The sequence below is a fragment of the Sus scrofa genome, chromosome 10 (genome assembly GCF_054392235.1).
Source record: "Sus scrofa isolate SSC_HxYL_T2T_F1_AM1 chromosome 10, Sscrofa_HxYL_maternal_Yorkshire_Landrace_v2.0, whole genome shotgun sequence".
Taxonomy (NCBI): domain Eukaryota; kingdom Metazoa; phylum Chordata; class Mammalia; order Artiodactyla; family Suidae; genus Sus; species Sus scrofa.
The window spans coordinates 90,345,830-90,362,265 of NC_139392.1; the positions used below are offsets into that span (position 1 = coordinate 90,345,830).

The 16,436-nt window shown below is 50.7% G+C and overlaps 1 protein-coding gene across 2 annotated transcripts in view; it reads right to left on the bottom strand.

Moving 5' to 3' along the window:
- Window positions 1-16,436, bottom strand: part of ITIH2 (inter-alpha-trypsin inhibitor heavy chain 2) — a 37,100-nt gene that overhangs the window by 6,169 nt on the left and 14,495 nt on the right. For both annotated transcript variants that reach the window (XM_084978895.1, NM_213903.1), the window contains 10 exon segments: window positions 15,669-15,776; window positions 14,884-15,012; window positions 13,456-13,572; window positions 10,877-11,045; window positions 9,882-10,007; window positions 8,111-8,292; window positions 6,901-7,086; window positions 6,109-6,248; window positions 4,405-4,574; window positions 2,931-3,068 (listed from right to left, as the gene is read on the bottom strand). In XM_084978895.1, coding sequence (XP_084835021.1) covers window positions 2,931-3,068; window positions 4,405-4,574; window positions 6,109-6,248; window positions 6,901-7,086; window positions 8,111-8,292; window positions 9,882-10,007; window positions 10,877-11,045; window positions 13,456-13,572; window positions 14,884-15,012; window positions 15,669-15,776 — 1,465 coding nt within the window.

Below are 16,436 nucleotides of genomic sequence, written 5' to 3' on the forward strand. Positions count from 1 at the left end.
GAATTCCTAAGCCTATTTTTTAATCTCTAAATTCCCATTTTCCCACGGTGTGTTCAGCATCAAGTCCAGTCTCTCTCCCCCACAGCGATACCCCTTGCAGTGGGCCCTGCGTCCCCTGGAATAAAATCTCCCTCACTGCGCTTAAACAAACGTCATGAATAGCTTTTTCCTTTAACATAGTGTTATTATTTCTTTCTTTCACGAAGGCAGACACGAACCACTAATGTGAGATAGACTTAAGTAGATGATAGAAAAGCGGCCCAAGCACAACACTCCAGGAATGAAGACGAAAGGACCAGCGATTCCACCCAAGCAGGGAAAAAGGCCTTCAACCTAAGCCTTGGAGGGGGGAGGAGACGGGAAGATAAAAGACACAGGACAGAGAGAGATTTATTCTGTTCCCCCCCTTTAGGGCCACACCCACAGCATATGGAGGTTCCCAGGCTAGGGGTCACATCAGCTACACTGCCAGCCTATACCACAGCCACAGTAATGCCAGATCCGAGCTGCATCTCCAACCTACACCGCAGCTCACAGCAACACTGTGGCTCTGGCGTAGGCCGGTGGCTACAGCTCCGATTCAACCCCTAGCCTGGGAACCTCCATATGCCGCGGGAGCGGCCTAAAAAATGGCAAAAAGACAAAAAACAAAAAACAAACAAACAATCAACTAGTGTCAGAGTCCTCGCTACACTCCCTGGGTTACAATTCGATGTCCGGAGGGTGGTGGGTATACAATCCCTCGAAACCACTTCTGAGGATTTCTGGATAGAAGCGTCTTATGTTCTAGGCGATCAAGAAAAGCAGAGCTTTTCTCGGAACTCCAGGAGCTACTCTGATATTGCAACCTCAAATAGCCCACGTTAAGCTGGTACTTCGCACCCTCCCAGAGGGAGAAGGACGGGACGGACATACGGGCTCCTTCTTTGCATGTTGAAATTGACTCCGAAATAAAAAGGAGACAGGCTTGGGCTTTCTACATGGGACCTGCCAACTGGCAGGCAGGGAGAGGCACAGTGCAGACCAGGGTGGGTGAGGAAACCCTCCCCCCACCCCCAGGCAGCTCCTCTCTGGTTGAGAAATAAGATCCTGCAGAGGGTGGCAATGGGAAGGCAAAGAAAAACTCTGCCCCGGGAAGCTGCTGCCGCCAGAATTCTCGCAAGGCGGTACGTTTTCCTGGCTTTCATGCAATCCTATCTGCTACCCACGCCTCCCACTGAAATCACAGATAGATGATAGGTTTTTAAATGCTGAGCAAAACTAGGATGTTGTTTTCTTTCTTTCTTTTTTTTTAGGGCCGTTTCTGCAGCATGCGGAGGTTCCCAGGCTAGGGGTCTACACCACAGCCACAGCAACGCAGGACCTGAGCCATGTCTGTGACCTACACCACAGCTCACTCCGGATCCTTAACCCACTGAGCGAGGCCACGGATCGAACCCGCATCCTCATGGACACTAGGTGGGTTCTTTACCTCTGAGCTGCACGATGGGAACTCAAAAACTAGGATTTTCAAACACACTATTACAACCAAAAGAGCAAATAAACAACACTGAAAAAATAATGTAGTTACAAAGGAAACAACGTTATCTTTGATTATAAAATTGATAGCTTCTCATCTTTAATAATAACATCTATTGGAGTTCCTGCTGTGGCTCAGTGGAAACGAACCTGACAAGTACCCACGAGGATGAGGGTTTGATCCCTGGCCTCGCTCAGTGGGTCAAAGATCTGGTGTTGCTGTAGCTGAGGTGTAGACCAGCAGCTGTAGCTCCAATTCAACCCCTGGCCTGGGAACTTCCATATGCTGTGTGTTCGGCTCTAAAAGCAAAATAATAATAATGATTGATGATAACACCTATTTATCACGTCACTACTACGTGCTATTTATTAGCTTTAAAAACAATTTCACGTTGCACCGACAACCCAGCCACGTTTTTATCCTGATGACTGTTTGTTTTTGTTTTTTTTTTCTTTTTGCCTTTTCTAGGGCTGCACCCGCGGCATATGGAGGTTCCCAGGCTAGGGCGCTAATTGGAGCTGCAGCTGCCAGCCTACACCACAGCCACAGCAACACCAGATCCGAGCCTCATCTGCAACCTACACCACAGCTCACGGCAACGCCGGATCCTTAACCCACTGAGCCAGGCCAGGGATCGAACCCGCAACCTCATGGTTCCTAGTAGGATTCATTAACCACGGAGCCACAGTGGGAACTCCCTGATGCCTGTTTTTAAAATGAAGGAAGCAAGAAGCAATACGATGCAGAAACAACAAGCAACTCCCTCAAGTTCCTGCCAGCGTCCCGAGCAATAGTCAAAAAGGATGTCCTTTCCGCTGATGTCGCTGGCCGTCCCACCACGAGAGGTGCCTCTCTTCCCTCCCAGGGCGCCCTCCCCGTACAGCTGGAAATGGGGTGGATGGAATGAACTGTCTGCCGCCTCCAAATCCACAGGTCGAAGCTCTAACCACCAGCATGGTGAGGTTCAGAGGTGGGGCCTCGGGAGCTCGTGAGGGGTAGACGAGGGCCTGAGGGTGGGGCCCCCCAAGCGGGATGCGCGCCCTTTTGAAAGACACAAGAGAGCTTGTCCTCTGGCGGTGTCTACGCAGAGGGGCCGTGTGAACAGCCAGGAGGAGGGTGCTTCCCACGTGAAAAGAAAATGAAATTTCCTTGCCGGCACATCCATCTTGGACGTTCCGGCCTCCAGAACCGTGAGAAAGACACTTCGGTCATTTACAAGTCACCCAAGCCTACGGTATTTTGCCACGGTGGCCCAAGCCGGCTAACACACAGGCCCCCTTCCCACTGAGGACAACGATGCGGCACCAGTCAGCTCGCTGACCAGGATTTTCCTGTTTAACGTATGCAAATGCTCCGCAGGGGACGATCCGATTAAGATCCGGGCGGAGGATGCGCGTGGAAGTTCTCTTACCTCTCATCACGTGTGGAGGAGGCGTTGCCTCGATCACTGAAGGTCCTACCGCGGGCAGCGGCACCCTCGGCGTTGGTAAGGGGTTGACCCAAGATGGGAGTGAATTTGGAGTAACTTTTCTGCCGTAATTCAGGGTACCTGTGTAGAAAAGCCTGTATCTGTGAGTTTCCAGGTTTCTTTTTCCAGGGCAGCTGCTTACAATTTTGAGAATCTGTTTTATGCCAATGGACCCCAGATGGTTTTCTCCCTTATTTTTATTCCTGAGTTCTCTCTCTCTCCCCCAGGTCCTTCTGTCATCATGCTGTAGGCTTCTCTGCAGAGTCTGGGACGTGGGCTAGGGTCTGCGGAGGAAGAACTGCCCCTCGGGGCTGGGGAAGGACCTCATGCCTTCACCATAAACTGGGAGATGACGTCCTGCCAGATTTGAGAGAGCATCTTCTCAGATCGGTTCCTATCTACTCACCAGACGCCAGTCAGAAAGGAGCACACATTTACTGGATAACACAGGGAACGAAAACAGTGATATAGGAGTTCCCGTCGTGGCGCAGTGGTTAACGAATCTGCCTAGGAACTGTGAGGTTTCCGGTTCGGTCCCTGGCCTCCCTTAGTGGGTTAAGGATCCAGCGTTGCTGTGAGCTGTGGTGTAGGCTACAGACACAGCTTGGATCCTGTGTTGCTGTGGCTGTGGTGTAGGCCAGCGGCTGCAGCTCCGATTCAACCCCTAGCTACCTCCATATGCCGCGGGAGTGGCCCAAGAAGTGGCAAAAAGAAAAAAAAAAAGAAAAAGAAAACAGTGATATAATGGTTTCATTTCTTTTAAAGTTTGCATTAAAATATAGGTTTTTTTTTTTTTTTTTCTTTTCTTTTTACGTCTACACCCGAGGCATATGGAAGTTCCCAGGCTAGGGATTGAATAGGAGCTTTAGCTGCTGGCCTACACCACAGCCACAGCAACATCAGATCCAAAACGCATCTGCAACCTACACCACAGCTCATGGCAACTCCAGATCCTTAACCCCCTGAGCGAGGCCAGGAATGGAGCCTGCATCCTCATGGACACTAGTCAGGTTCATTACCGCTCGGCCACAATGGGAACTCCAAAATATAATTGATTTACAATATTGTGTTAGTTTCAGGTGTACAGCAAAGTGATTCAGATATATATATATATATATACACACACAGTATTTCAGATATATGTATATATATAGTATTTCAGACACGTATTTCAGATTCTTCACAGATAACCTTTCAGCTTCTTTTCCCGTATAGGTTATTACAAGATACTGAATGTAGCCGCCTGTTACACTGAATTGCTTCCCTACTTAATACGCAGGAGCGTGTCTGTGTTCATCTCCAGCTTTGAATTTCTCGCTCCCCCGGGCGGGCGGCAGAGCCGTCGGAGGTCGCGGGACCCGGGCGCGGGGTGCGGCAGCTGGCCGGCGCCGTCTCTCCCGCGGGCAGGCGGACCCACCTGAGCAGCAAGACTGGTCCTGGGGCGGCGCGTCGGCCAGCATGCGCTCGTCGCCCGCCTCGTTCTCCACCACCATGGCCGTGAGCGGCGTCACTATGTGATGGTCCAGCGACATCTGCAGGATGCTCTTCGTGATCTTCTTTTTAACGGCAGCGCTGGGAGCCCGGCTCCTGCATCCAGGAGACAGAGGCGGGGGCCGCCTCACTTCAAGCCCCACGACTCCACCGCTTCCGGGCGGGCCAGGGCCCCGGGGGCCACGAGGTAAAACAGAACTAACTGGCTTCGGGCAGCTGAATACTTTATCTAGCCAGGCGGTCCTAAGGACCTTTCAAAAACATGTATTTCATAGGGCAGTTTGAGGTTCTCAGCAAACCTGAGCAGAAAGGAGAGCTTGTCCATAGGCCCCCGCCCCCCCCATCCAACAGCCTCCCCCCATCATCAACACCCCCCCCCACTAGATGGTGCTTTTGTTACAACGGATGCATCTACATCTATCCCTCCTCCCGCAGAGCCCATAACTGACACTGGGGTTCACTCTCGTCTTGGACTTTCTGTGGATTTGGACAGATGTGTCATAACATGTACCCATCATTATAATGTCTTACAGAGCAGCTCCACTGCCCTAGAAATCCCCGGTGCTCTGGCTGTTCATCCTTCCCACCCCGCAACACCCCACCCCCGCCGCCCCACCCCTGCAACCACTGATCTGTCTTCCAGGGATTTGTTTTTTTAAATCAGTATTTAACTTCTGCAGCAATTTGCCATATATTTTCAGAGGCACCCAGGTGCTTCTGCAAAGGGGCAGGAACACTCCCTTCAAAGCCACCGCTTACAGCCCCGTGTCTGTCTTATAACCATATCGACATCATGGGTTTTCTCTCTGAAGACAGTTACACAACCATATTTCATTTTTCCAGCCCAGGTCCAATGACCCTGCTCCCTTTTCCCAAGAATCTGCTCAAATAGGTGCAGTGGGGCCAGGGAAGCATAATTTTCTAATCCAAACTCCCCCCGCCCTACCCGTCATTCTGATCCAGGTGCTCAAAGAAACATACATTACTCTAGAAATAGAGTGTCGGCGCTGGAGAGCTTAAACACCGCTCAGCTGAGAAGCCAGAGATGCATGCGGTCACTGCAGGGAGCCCTTCCTTAGATGCTGTGGGAGTTGCAGAGCTGCAAATTTCCCTTTGGACAAGAACCCAGCTGCAGGGGTCCATGCAAATGAAGCACTGATACCCACGCAACAGAGATGACTCTCGCGGGCATTGTCATATTGAATGAAAGAAGCCAGAAACCAAAGAATACAGTTATTTGAGATTTCGTCACAGGCCCAATGAATTGATGGTGATGGGTGTCGGAAGAGTGCTTTCTACTCGAGTGGAGGTGGGTGCTGAATGTAAGGAGCAGTGAGGGGAACCTCAGAGGCCGAGGAGGAGTCTGGGTCTGCGTCTGGGTGCTGGGTGATGCGTGCGTGGGGATGCAGAGAGAAAACTTGGTTAAACGCTACACTTTAAGTGAAGGCACTTCGCATGTTTGTAGTTCTATGTATTCGATGTCAGTAAAGAAAAAAGACTGAACCCAGCATTAGTTACTAGTGCTGGAAATCAGCAGAAATTTATACTCCAAACCCTCTGTTTGTCTATTGTGTCACATAACCCAGGCGAAACGTTTTGGGCAGGTCCCTGTGGGGTGTGGCCTCCTCACCGTTCATCCAGAAGTTGGTTGATGGTCAGATAGGCCCACAGTTTCTTGGTGAAATCCGGGTCTGCGTGCCTGTCTTTGGCGAGGAAAGCCTCCAAGCCATCCATTTCAGCCAGGGTCTCCAAGACGAGCTCCACGTTGGCCTGGACGATGGAAGGCTCAGTTGAAAGACCCCAGGGGAGTGCAACGGAGTTAATTCACATTTTCCCAAGTACCTACTGTGAGCAGATCAGGGTACCATGGAACACGAAAGGGGATGCAAAAACAATGCAACAGGAGCTCCTGTTTGGCTCCGTGGTAAGGAACCCACCTAGTATCCGGGAGGATGTGGGTTTGCTCCCTGGCCTCCCTTGGGGGGTTAAAGATCCCATGTTGCCGTGAGCTGTGGTGTAGGTCACAGACACAGCTCAGATCCTGTGTTGCTGTGGCTGTGGTGTAGGCCAGCAGCTGCAGGTCTAATTTGACCCCTAGCCTGGGAACCTCCATATGCCAAGGGTGAGGCTCTAATAAGAAAAAAAAGAAAGAAAAAAACAAAACAAAACAAAAAGACAACACCCAGAGGAAGGAAGTGTCTGCCTCCGGAGTTTGGGATCGGGTCGGGGATGAAGGCGGAAAGGTGTGCACAGTCGTTGGCTCGAGGGCACAGACCCTCATGCCTTCCCTCTCCCTTCCTGCTCTGCCTCTACGGACGTGATTCTTGGAGCTGAGAGTATTAATTAGCCTGTTCATCTCCAGGATGCACTGTCTCCAGGAGCCCGCTTAGAAGTCTTGGAATGAGCGGATAAGCAGAAGTACCGAAGTCGCCGTGATGATGCCCTGTAGCTGTTCCAACTTCTCAGGGTTGAACTTTCCGGCCACCACAATCTCCGAGCCTCCAAAATAGTTAGGGAAGCTGTTCTGAGTGACATCCGTGACTGACGCTTGGGGGTAGTTGAACTGAACATTCCGGAGCAAGGGGGTAGAGACCTGGTTGTAGAATTTCTACAATTCAGAAAAAAAAAAAAAAAGAAATCATTATTTTCATACCACTTTTTTTTTTGCCTTTTCTAGGGCTGCTATCTGCAGCATATGGAGGTTCCCAGGCCAGGGGTTTAATCGGAGCTGTAGCCACCGGCCCACACCAGAGCCACAGCAACGCAGGATCCGAGCCGCATCTGTGACCTACACCACAGCTCACAGCAACACGGGATCCTTAACCCACTGAGCAAGGGCAGGGATCGAACCCAAAACCTCATGGTTCCTAGTTGGATTCGTTAACCACTGCGCCATGACGGGAACTCCACTTTAAAAAAATTTTTTTTTTAATTTTCATACCCCTTTAAAGATCTAAAGCTGTTTTCTCTGAGTCTCTAAGTGCTGAGTAGACACATTTCATTTTATGCTTCCAGGACCACTGTGGGAAGCTACGGAAAATTCTCATAGTTTTAAATGAACCAAGACGGAGAAGATCAGGACTCGCTGCGAACATTACTGGTTAGGAACATGTATACATGTACTAGCCCCACACTCCCCGCCATCCCCTCCCTCCCTCCAACTGTTCCGTTTAGAGCAGGACCAGCAATGGGGTCCTGCCGTACAGCACAGGGGACTCTGTCCAGTCTCTTGGGTTAGAACATGATGGAAGATAGGATGAAAATAAAAAGAATGTCCTTTCTTTTTTTCATCTTTTTTTTAGGGCCGCACCTGCAGCATATGGAAGTTCCCAGGCTAGGAGTGGAATGGGAGCTGCAGCTGCTGGCCTACACCACAGTCACAGCAACGCCAGATCTGAGCCGCATCTGCGAACTACACTGCAGCTCACGGCAACGCTGGATCCTTAACCCACTGAGTGAGGCCAAGGATGGAACCCACATCCTCGTGGATACTAGTCGGGTTCGCTAACTGCTGAGGCACAATGGAAGCTCCAAGTCAGCCAGCCATCTTCTTTTAGGCACCCGATATTGAATGAGTTCAAGTGAAGGGGAAAAAAGGAGCAAAAAAAAAAAAAAAAAAAAAAAAAAGTTACCTTGAGCTGGGAAGCCGTGTCCTGGTTTCCATAAATCCTTTGGGCCATGCCGCGGTTGTCATTGGACAGTCTTTTCAAAAAATCATAGTCAACGTCGAATCCTATCCCCAGACTGAACAAGGAGACGTTGTCTTGTATGTTCTGCTTCACGTTTTTCTGAATTTTTGACAATTGCAGTTCACCTAAAGTTGATGATGAGAGGACGGGAAGCCATGGGGGGCAATGCTACAAAGTTTTGGAAAAATCCATGGATGGCAGTTTAGCAAAATTTGTCCACGTTAAAAATGCTTTGACCTGGTCACTCAATTTCCAGGAATTTTTCTTACAGATGCAACTCATACATGTTGAAATAAAGTATGAGCAATGGTAAATAGCAACGTCATTGGGTAGAGCAACACACTGGAGACAACTTAAATGTACACCAATAGAGGAGAGTGGTTAAATCGTGGTACATTCAAACCGTGAAATACTATGCAGTTATGAAAAAGAACAAGGCACCTCTATGTATCTGTTGAATGCTCTCTAAACACATTTTTAAAGAGGAGAAAAGTGAGGTGAGGATGAGTTATGCAGGGTGCATGTGTATATATGTATATGCAAGTTTATGTATAAATTTTCATATATTTATATACATCTATGTATATATAATATACAGATATGCACAGAATATCTCTGGAAAGATACACAAGACATTGGTGACCAATAACTATCTCCAGGGACAGGAACTGGATAGCTGAGGGTCAGGAATAAGAAATAGACATTTTTAAAACTATACTTCCTTTCCCTCCTTACGGTGTTATTCTAAAATTAAATTTTAAAAGTCATCTACTCCAAGGGGGGAAAAGCACCGAATCTACGGATGACAAATACGTAACGACTGCCATTCTATCTCATTCTTCTTCTTTTTCGAACTCTGGTGTGTGAGCAGCACTGCATCACTTGTCCTCCCACTGAGCCGGGTCAGGCACAGGCTAGTCGCATTCTTGCCTACGGGACGGACTGCAATGCAGCCTGGCACTCACTGTCGTTTAACGTGTGTCAGTGCAAAGACACAAACAAAGCAACAAAAAACAGCAGCGTGTAACAGAAGCAGGAAGACGGCGAGCCATTTTGTGGGTAAGAACAATGCTTCCCCCTCGGGATGCATCGGAGAAGAGTAATCTCTCCAGCTGCAGTGAGTAGCTGGGGGAAATGCGGGGGACGGTAGAACAGGTCTCTGCAGACTCAGAAGACAGGCACTCACCACACACACTCCACACACTGTCTCCTATCCCTTAAGGTGAGGAAATAAATGCATTCCACTAGAATATACCAGCAATCCTCATAGCTCACGACTCCGATTCAAATCCACGTCTCCCCACATTGCAGAGGTGAAACTGAGGCATTCATGGGCATCCCCCCAAATGTCTAGGGACTGTTTTTTTTTCCTTTAATTTTTTTTTTTGGTCGCACCCACGGCATATGGAAGTTCCCTGGCCAGGGACTGAATCTGAGCCACAGCTGCAGCAATAGGGGATCCTTAACCCATTGCACTGGGCTGAGGACTGAACCTGTGCCTCTGCAGTGACTCATGTCACAGTGGGTCTCCTGTCTGGGGACTGTTTCACGTGGAGTGAGTGCTTCAGGGTGGAAAGAAGCCTTCTTTGGGGAAGCATGGGTTTGAGATGGTTTAGAGACAGGTAAACACTGCAAGTTCCCATTTGAGGCAGATCATGTTCCCAGGAAACAAGGGTAGAAAGATTTGTCACTAGAAGAGTGACGTGGCACTTGCCTACTGTTGGATCGCCGTCAGACACCAAAATGATCAGAGAGACTGAGTTGGGGTCCAGCAGCCCCAAGTTATTGGCTTCGTTCAGGATGAAGATGGCCCGCAGGAGTGCCTCGTTGATATTCGTGCCTGCGAAAGCAACCACACAGCGCTGTTCTGTGACAGCCTCTCCCTTTCCAGAGAAGCAGTCACACCACGGGTTCAGGTGCCTCTGCCTGGTGGTGACTCAGGCATCCGTAACTCAGCACTCGAATCATTCCTTTGATTTTCAAGGGACACACATTTTGCCCACACTGGTCCAGATGACCCACAGGCAGTAAAAGAATCACTTTGTAGCAAATTCATCCTTCCAGAGGAATGAGCCCTTTCACCTTGAAGGTCCTTCATCAGCCTCGCTGACATATTTGGACCGTGTTCCGGAGACAATTATGCGTTAGGCTGTGTGAGTCGTAAGAAGCCAGTGTCACTTACTGACATCCCTTTCTTTTCTTTTCTCTTTTGGTCGTGCCCATGGCATGTGCAAGTTCCCGGGTCAGGGATCCAACCCAAGCCACAGCAGTGGCATTGCCGGATCCTTAACCTGTCGAGCCGCCAGGGAAGTCCCCGAAAGCCTTTTCTGAGGATGGAATGATGGCATGGCTAAAATCATGTGTGAGGCAGTTCCCTGGTGGCCTAGTGGTTAAGGATTCAGTATTGTCACTGCTGTGGCTCAGGTCACTGTTGTGGCATGGGTTGGATTCTTGGCCTGGGAACTTTTGCGTGCTGCGAGCAAGGCAGAAAAGCAAAAACAAAAAACCCCCCAAAGGCATGCGTGGGATGGGTGATGGGTTGTCCTTACACCACAAATGCAGTATTCCTCATTTAATAATAAGTGTATCATTTAAGGCAGACCCATCAGACTGGGCAAAGACCGAGGGTAGGGAAGAATGCTTCTTCAGTGAACCGAGATTTGAATTCGACGGAAGTTTCTCACCGGGCTGTGGGCTCAACCCAATTACCTCCACTGGGCTGGATCTTCTCAATGTAGGTCTTGGCGTCTGCAACCTGGGTTTTGGTAGCGGAGACTAAATCGTTTCTCCAGGTTCGAATGTTGTGGTTGAAATCAACCAACGAGAACTGGTCCTCAGCCCGGAGGTCATCCAGAATGGTCTTCATGGCTTCCACTGTCTGTTTCCAAAGAATGGAGAAGGGTCTTAATACATAAGCCCTAAGCCTAAGAAGCAATGAGAACAATCAAGCATTCATCTGGTCATCTCTTTCTTTCGTTCTTTTGGCTGTACCTGCAGCACAGGTAAGTTCCCAGGCCAGGGACTGAACCTACGCCACAGGTTGGGTTCACAGCGACAAAGCCAGATCCTTAACCCCCTGAGCCACCAGGGAACTCCCCTAGTCCTCTTTCAAGTGCTGACTCAAGCTGTAGTTCTTCCAGAAAATCCCCTTAAATCCACCTCGGTAAACACAGATCTGCCTCTCCTGTCTTCTGAACGTGTGCTGTCTGCATTTTGATGCTTGACCTTATACTGCCGCAGTTTTTTTGGTGTGCGTGGCCAGTCTCACCAGCCTGTCATGAAGGTGAGGACTGTGGTGCCTAGCTACTGTGTCTCAGCTCCGTCCTCCTCAAACCGCCAACACCCGCGAGTGACCTGGATTCCTGCCTCCCTGAGATACTGCCGCAATCAGAAGAAAGTTTCCACGACTCCCAGCACCAGGAAGCCCCACCTGCCAGTGGCGATCGGTAGCCACAGACTGTTCTGTCCTGTCCGGAAAGACGGAAGAACCTCTGGTTCTGCCTAACACACATCCATCCGCTTGTGAACAGACCGCGTTCCCTCTCGCCTACTGGAGGACGTGGTTCTAGCAACTGCCCTCTGCCTGTCCCCCACCTTCCATTGCCCTCGATGGGGACATGTCCACGAACGTGATAACACGCTATCGTTCCGCCTAGGTAACCGTCTTCCCCACTTCTCAGCTCCCCTTTGCAGTAACACTCCTGGAACGAACTGTCTGCATGTGCCGTCTCCAAAACTGTGTCTGTTCTGTCTGAAACCCCCTCCCTCCAGGTTTTCACCCTCACTTTCCACGGACACCTCCCTCCCTAAGCTTGTTATTAAATCCAGCGGACCGTTCTCGCGTCTCATCAGACCCAGCCTGAGCAGCCTTTGAGCCAACGGGCGACCTCTTCCTCCTCCTACAATGTCCTCATCTTCTTCCAAAGCCTCAGACTCACTGGGTTTCTCCTCTCCTGCTTCTTAGCCTTTTTTTTTTTTTTTTTGCTGGTTTCACCTCTTCTCTCCAAATTATTCTAATTATTGGAATGGTGTAGGATTCACTTTTGGGCCTCTTCTCTCTTTTTCATTTCTTTTTTTGTTATAGTTGAGTTACAATGTTTTGTCAATTTCTGCTGCACAGTAAAGTGACCAGGTTTTATCTACTGGTGGCTCCTCCGTGTTATCTCGCTATCTCGCCCCTGAGCACCACCCCTGTAGAGCCAGCAACCTGCTCGGCGTGTCCCCTTGGGTGTGTAATAGACAGCTCAGCCTTTGGTGATGAACTGAGCACCTGACACCTAGTGGGTGCTTAAACAAGGGGAGGAGGGGAGGAGGGAAGGAAGGAGAGAATAAACTTGTATTAAGTCAGCGTTTCTTAACTGAGGGCAGTTTTTCTCCCCAAGGATACTGGGCAATGTCTGAAGATATTTTTGACTGTCGTGACATTTTTGTTTGCCACGGGATGGGTACTACTGGCATGTCGTGGATCCAGATGCTGCTAAATATTCTGCAATGTACAGTGTGGTCCCCACAACATAGGCTTCACCAGCCCAAAGTGTCAGTCCCACCGCTGATGAGAACCTGGTGTTGAGTCTTAAGCCAGGGAGCAGGGTCACCTTTTTTCCATCTTTTGGATCCTAGAACAGCAGTGAACACTTGGTGGTCGGAAATGGCTGTTGAGGAGTTCCCTTGTGGCCTAAAGGGTTAAGGATCAGGCATTGGCACTGCTACGGCTTGGGTTCGATCTTTGGCCTGGGACCTTCCACATGCCATGGGTACAGTGGAAAAAAAAAAGAAATAGTTGTTCAATGAATGAATGAACAAATGAATGGTGGGTCGGTTGTTTGGACTGGTTGAATGGATGGATTGATGCATAAAATAAGGAATTTCCTGGTCTGTTTCGAGTCGCATCGATGCCGTTACCACCGAGTGAGCTTATGTTAAACTCCGAGACGGAAGACACAGCAAAGGACATTCTCCATCAGGAAATTACGTAAAATTAGGAAAAAATTGTGCACACCACGATTTCAAAGTTGCTCGTGAACAAAGGCAAGATATTAGAGTAAAATGTGATGCAGAAGAACCCAAAGACTAGGAAGCAGAATGAGAAGAGGTTATGAGGTGGAATTTGTCAAAAAGCTGAGCTTTGAGATAAATTTCTGCTGTTCCTAAGCCACCCAGTCTGGTCACTTGTCATAGCAGCCTGAGCTAAGCAAGCCCTGTGGGAAGAAGCGCATCAGACACTTGCGTGGTCAGGAGATGGGAGAACGGAGGGAGCCCCCGGACCACGCCAACCAGGGGGGTCTTACCTGTTTCATTTTTATCCCCCACATTGAGCCGCTAACGTCAATGACAAAGAGGATGTTTTTGGGAATTGGGTCCATGCTTTCAGGAGCAAAGAAGTGGACAAAATATCCATTGAAGAGCTGAAAGACAGAACGTATTTGTGAGCCAAACTGTTACCCATGTTTGGAAGGTGGGAAGATGCAGGTCTGGGGACTAAGGGAGGCGGGGGGTGGGGCCATGGGGAGCAGGCGGTGTGGGGGTCGTACAGCAGAGAACAGAGGCTTGGGGTCCGTCCATCTCTCTGTCTCCCTCCTGCGCCGCCTCCGTCCTTCCCTGAGAAAGTCCAAGCCTCTCAGCCCTTTAACCCCCAGGGGGCCTCTCTCCCACTCCCCTCCACCGCACCCCGTGCTCATTGAGCGCCTCGGTTCCAGGCACCCTGCGAACCACCAGCGAATCAGGAAGAGTGCCCACTCTCCTGAGGCTCTCGGGCAAGTGAAGGACCCAAAAATGCAATTTGCAGCAGGAGGTCAGGTCCACGGTCAGCAACACAAATGCCCTGAGGACACCCAGGGGAGACGCATCTACCCCAGACGGGGATGGAAGTGGCCTTGAACGCGGGACTGGAGCGGGAGCTGGAGTCAGCCTGCCGGGGTGGGGGTGGGACTGAGTTGGGGGTGGGGGGCAGGGGTGGGGAGGACTCCTCCATGCCCAGAGGGCCCTCTACGTGGTTCAGCAGGATGACCTCGAGAGTTCTGGGCATCGGGGCAGAGAGCCCACGGGGCAGACCATGAAGGACCCTGCTGACCCCAGGGAGGCCACTCCAGCAGGATGCCTGGTCCCCTCGGTGTCACCTCCTGAAGGCGCCAATGGTCGCCTCTCCTCAGCCTCTTCCTGAGGCCGTTTGGGTGCTTCTCCCAGGACACCACAGTGTCCACCGCAGGGTGTGTGGATGCGGACACTCCTGGCCTCCCTGTCTATGGAGAGAGCACGGGCTTTGGGGCCCTCGCTAAGGCCTCATTCCTTTAGCACAGGGACATAGAGACGCACGCCTAAGACGTGACTCGATGTCTTAGGAGAGGAGAGGAAAAGGCTCCAGACATCTCCCAGGGAACGCAGTCACTGTGCTTTCTTTGACCCTTGATGGTCGAGTTGCGAAGGGCCTCAGAAAGTTATCCAAAATTCCCGGGATGCCATTTTCCATGGTTTTCCCTTTGAGGCCTCCAAGGGCCTTCCCGAGACAAGGGCAAAAGGCCCAAAGACCCTCGTTCAGTTATCTTGACATAAAATGCTTAGCGACACCGAGGGAAATACGTTTGGGTCCCTTATCTGCGGCCTGGGCACTTGCCTTGGCAGCTGGGACGTGCCCAGAGGCGGGGGCGGGGCGGGGGCGGGCGGGTGGTGCTCAGTCCCCAGGGAACGGCTCCGTGGCCCCGGGGTCTGTCCTCACCCACCTGCAGTTCACCGGCTTTCTGCTCTCTGTTCACATCATACATCACCACCAGCTCTCCGTCCACGGCCGTCTCAGAGCAGCTGGGGCATTTTCTCTGCTGTGCCACTGTGGGCTTGAAGGCCACGTGTGCCTGGAAAGGACAGTGCTGTCACAGCCCGGTCTCTGCCCCCCTCCCTCTCCAGGTGCGACAGTGACCTCGTGCACACAGCTAAGAGGTGTTGCCACATGGTCCGGGGCCATCAGGCACTCAGGCAGCGTTGGCCCTCCCGGATGGAGGGGACCGTGACAAGGCGTGGGAGGGGAGGGGGCATCTCACAGCCTGCGGTGGAATTGGTTTCAGCCCTTTCTAAGAGACTCAAAGAATCCGCACCCCCCATGGAAGAAATGGCCTCCAGTTCTAGAAAGAGTTGGTGAAAAGTTCTTTAGGGATTTTGATCCCCCCAAGGGGACTCACTGGCCATGAAGGCAGAGAGAACAAAGCTGAGCATCTCTTGCTGGGATGAATGGAATCCAGCCTATACGATGTGAATGCTGTCTCTCAGCTGCTGGTCGAGGGATGATTTGGGGGGCACGAGGCTCCAAAAGGGGCAGACACGGGTCAGAATGCAATGAAGCAATCAGGAGTTTTATTCTGTCCACCCCGTAGAAAGCCTTAGACTTTGCTACAGGCTCACTGTTCGTGCAGCTCCCTCAGCTCCGCGCCTGACTGCTCTTCTATCCCTCAGGGCAGAGGAGGAGAGCAGACTCCAGCAGCCCCTTCGTCTGTCACATCGAGGCTTATGGTACCTTCTGCTGTCCTTTAACGACGACTGGAACTCCATCGAAATGCCCGTCGAATGTGTCCAGAACATGGAGAAATCTTAATCCCTGAGGTTCAATAATCTGCACATCTACCTGGAGGTGGGAAAGAGAACAACTCGGAGTATGAACCTATCTTTCACGGCGTTTCGAGCAAGAGGGTCAGTTACTAAGCGTCCTCCGCTGTTCTTCTCGTCTTTGAGATTTTCCCAAGATGACCCAGCAGGGCTCCACGATCATTTCTGCATGTTCTAGAAATTCTGGGGGACATGATGCATCTTGCCATGGAGGCTGAAGACCTTTTGGGCCACTCAGTAATTCCCTTCAATTGCTTCTTTTCTCTGGGATTTGATTCCCCTTCTTCCATTCCATTCCATTCCATTCTATAAGAATGGAATCAAAATTTTACCACGATCCATTCATCCCCTTGAATCGTCTACACCTATGGACAATTCACAACCTTCACGCTCCATCCTCCTACCTGTGAAACAGAGAGCATGTTGAATCGAGCCCTTCCCTGGCTTTCTTCTGGCTCTGTCCTGCCTCATACATAAGCGTGCATGTGATGTCACTAAGACTCGAGCCAAGAAAGGAGCAGCTCGGTTCTCAAGGTAGAAAGCAAAGACTACAACAGAGATGGGTTCACCTTGGTAGTCAGTGCTCTGCCATGGGCATCGCTCTCGGGGTGGTGAGAGTTGGGGTGCAGTGTGGGGAGTGTGGTGCAGAGGAAGACAATGAAATCTGTCCTCCTGGAGC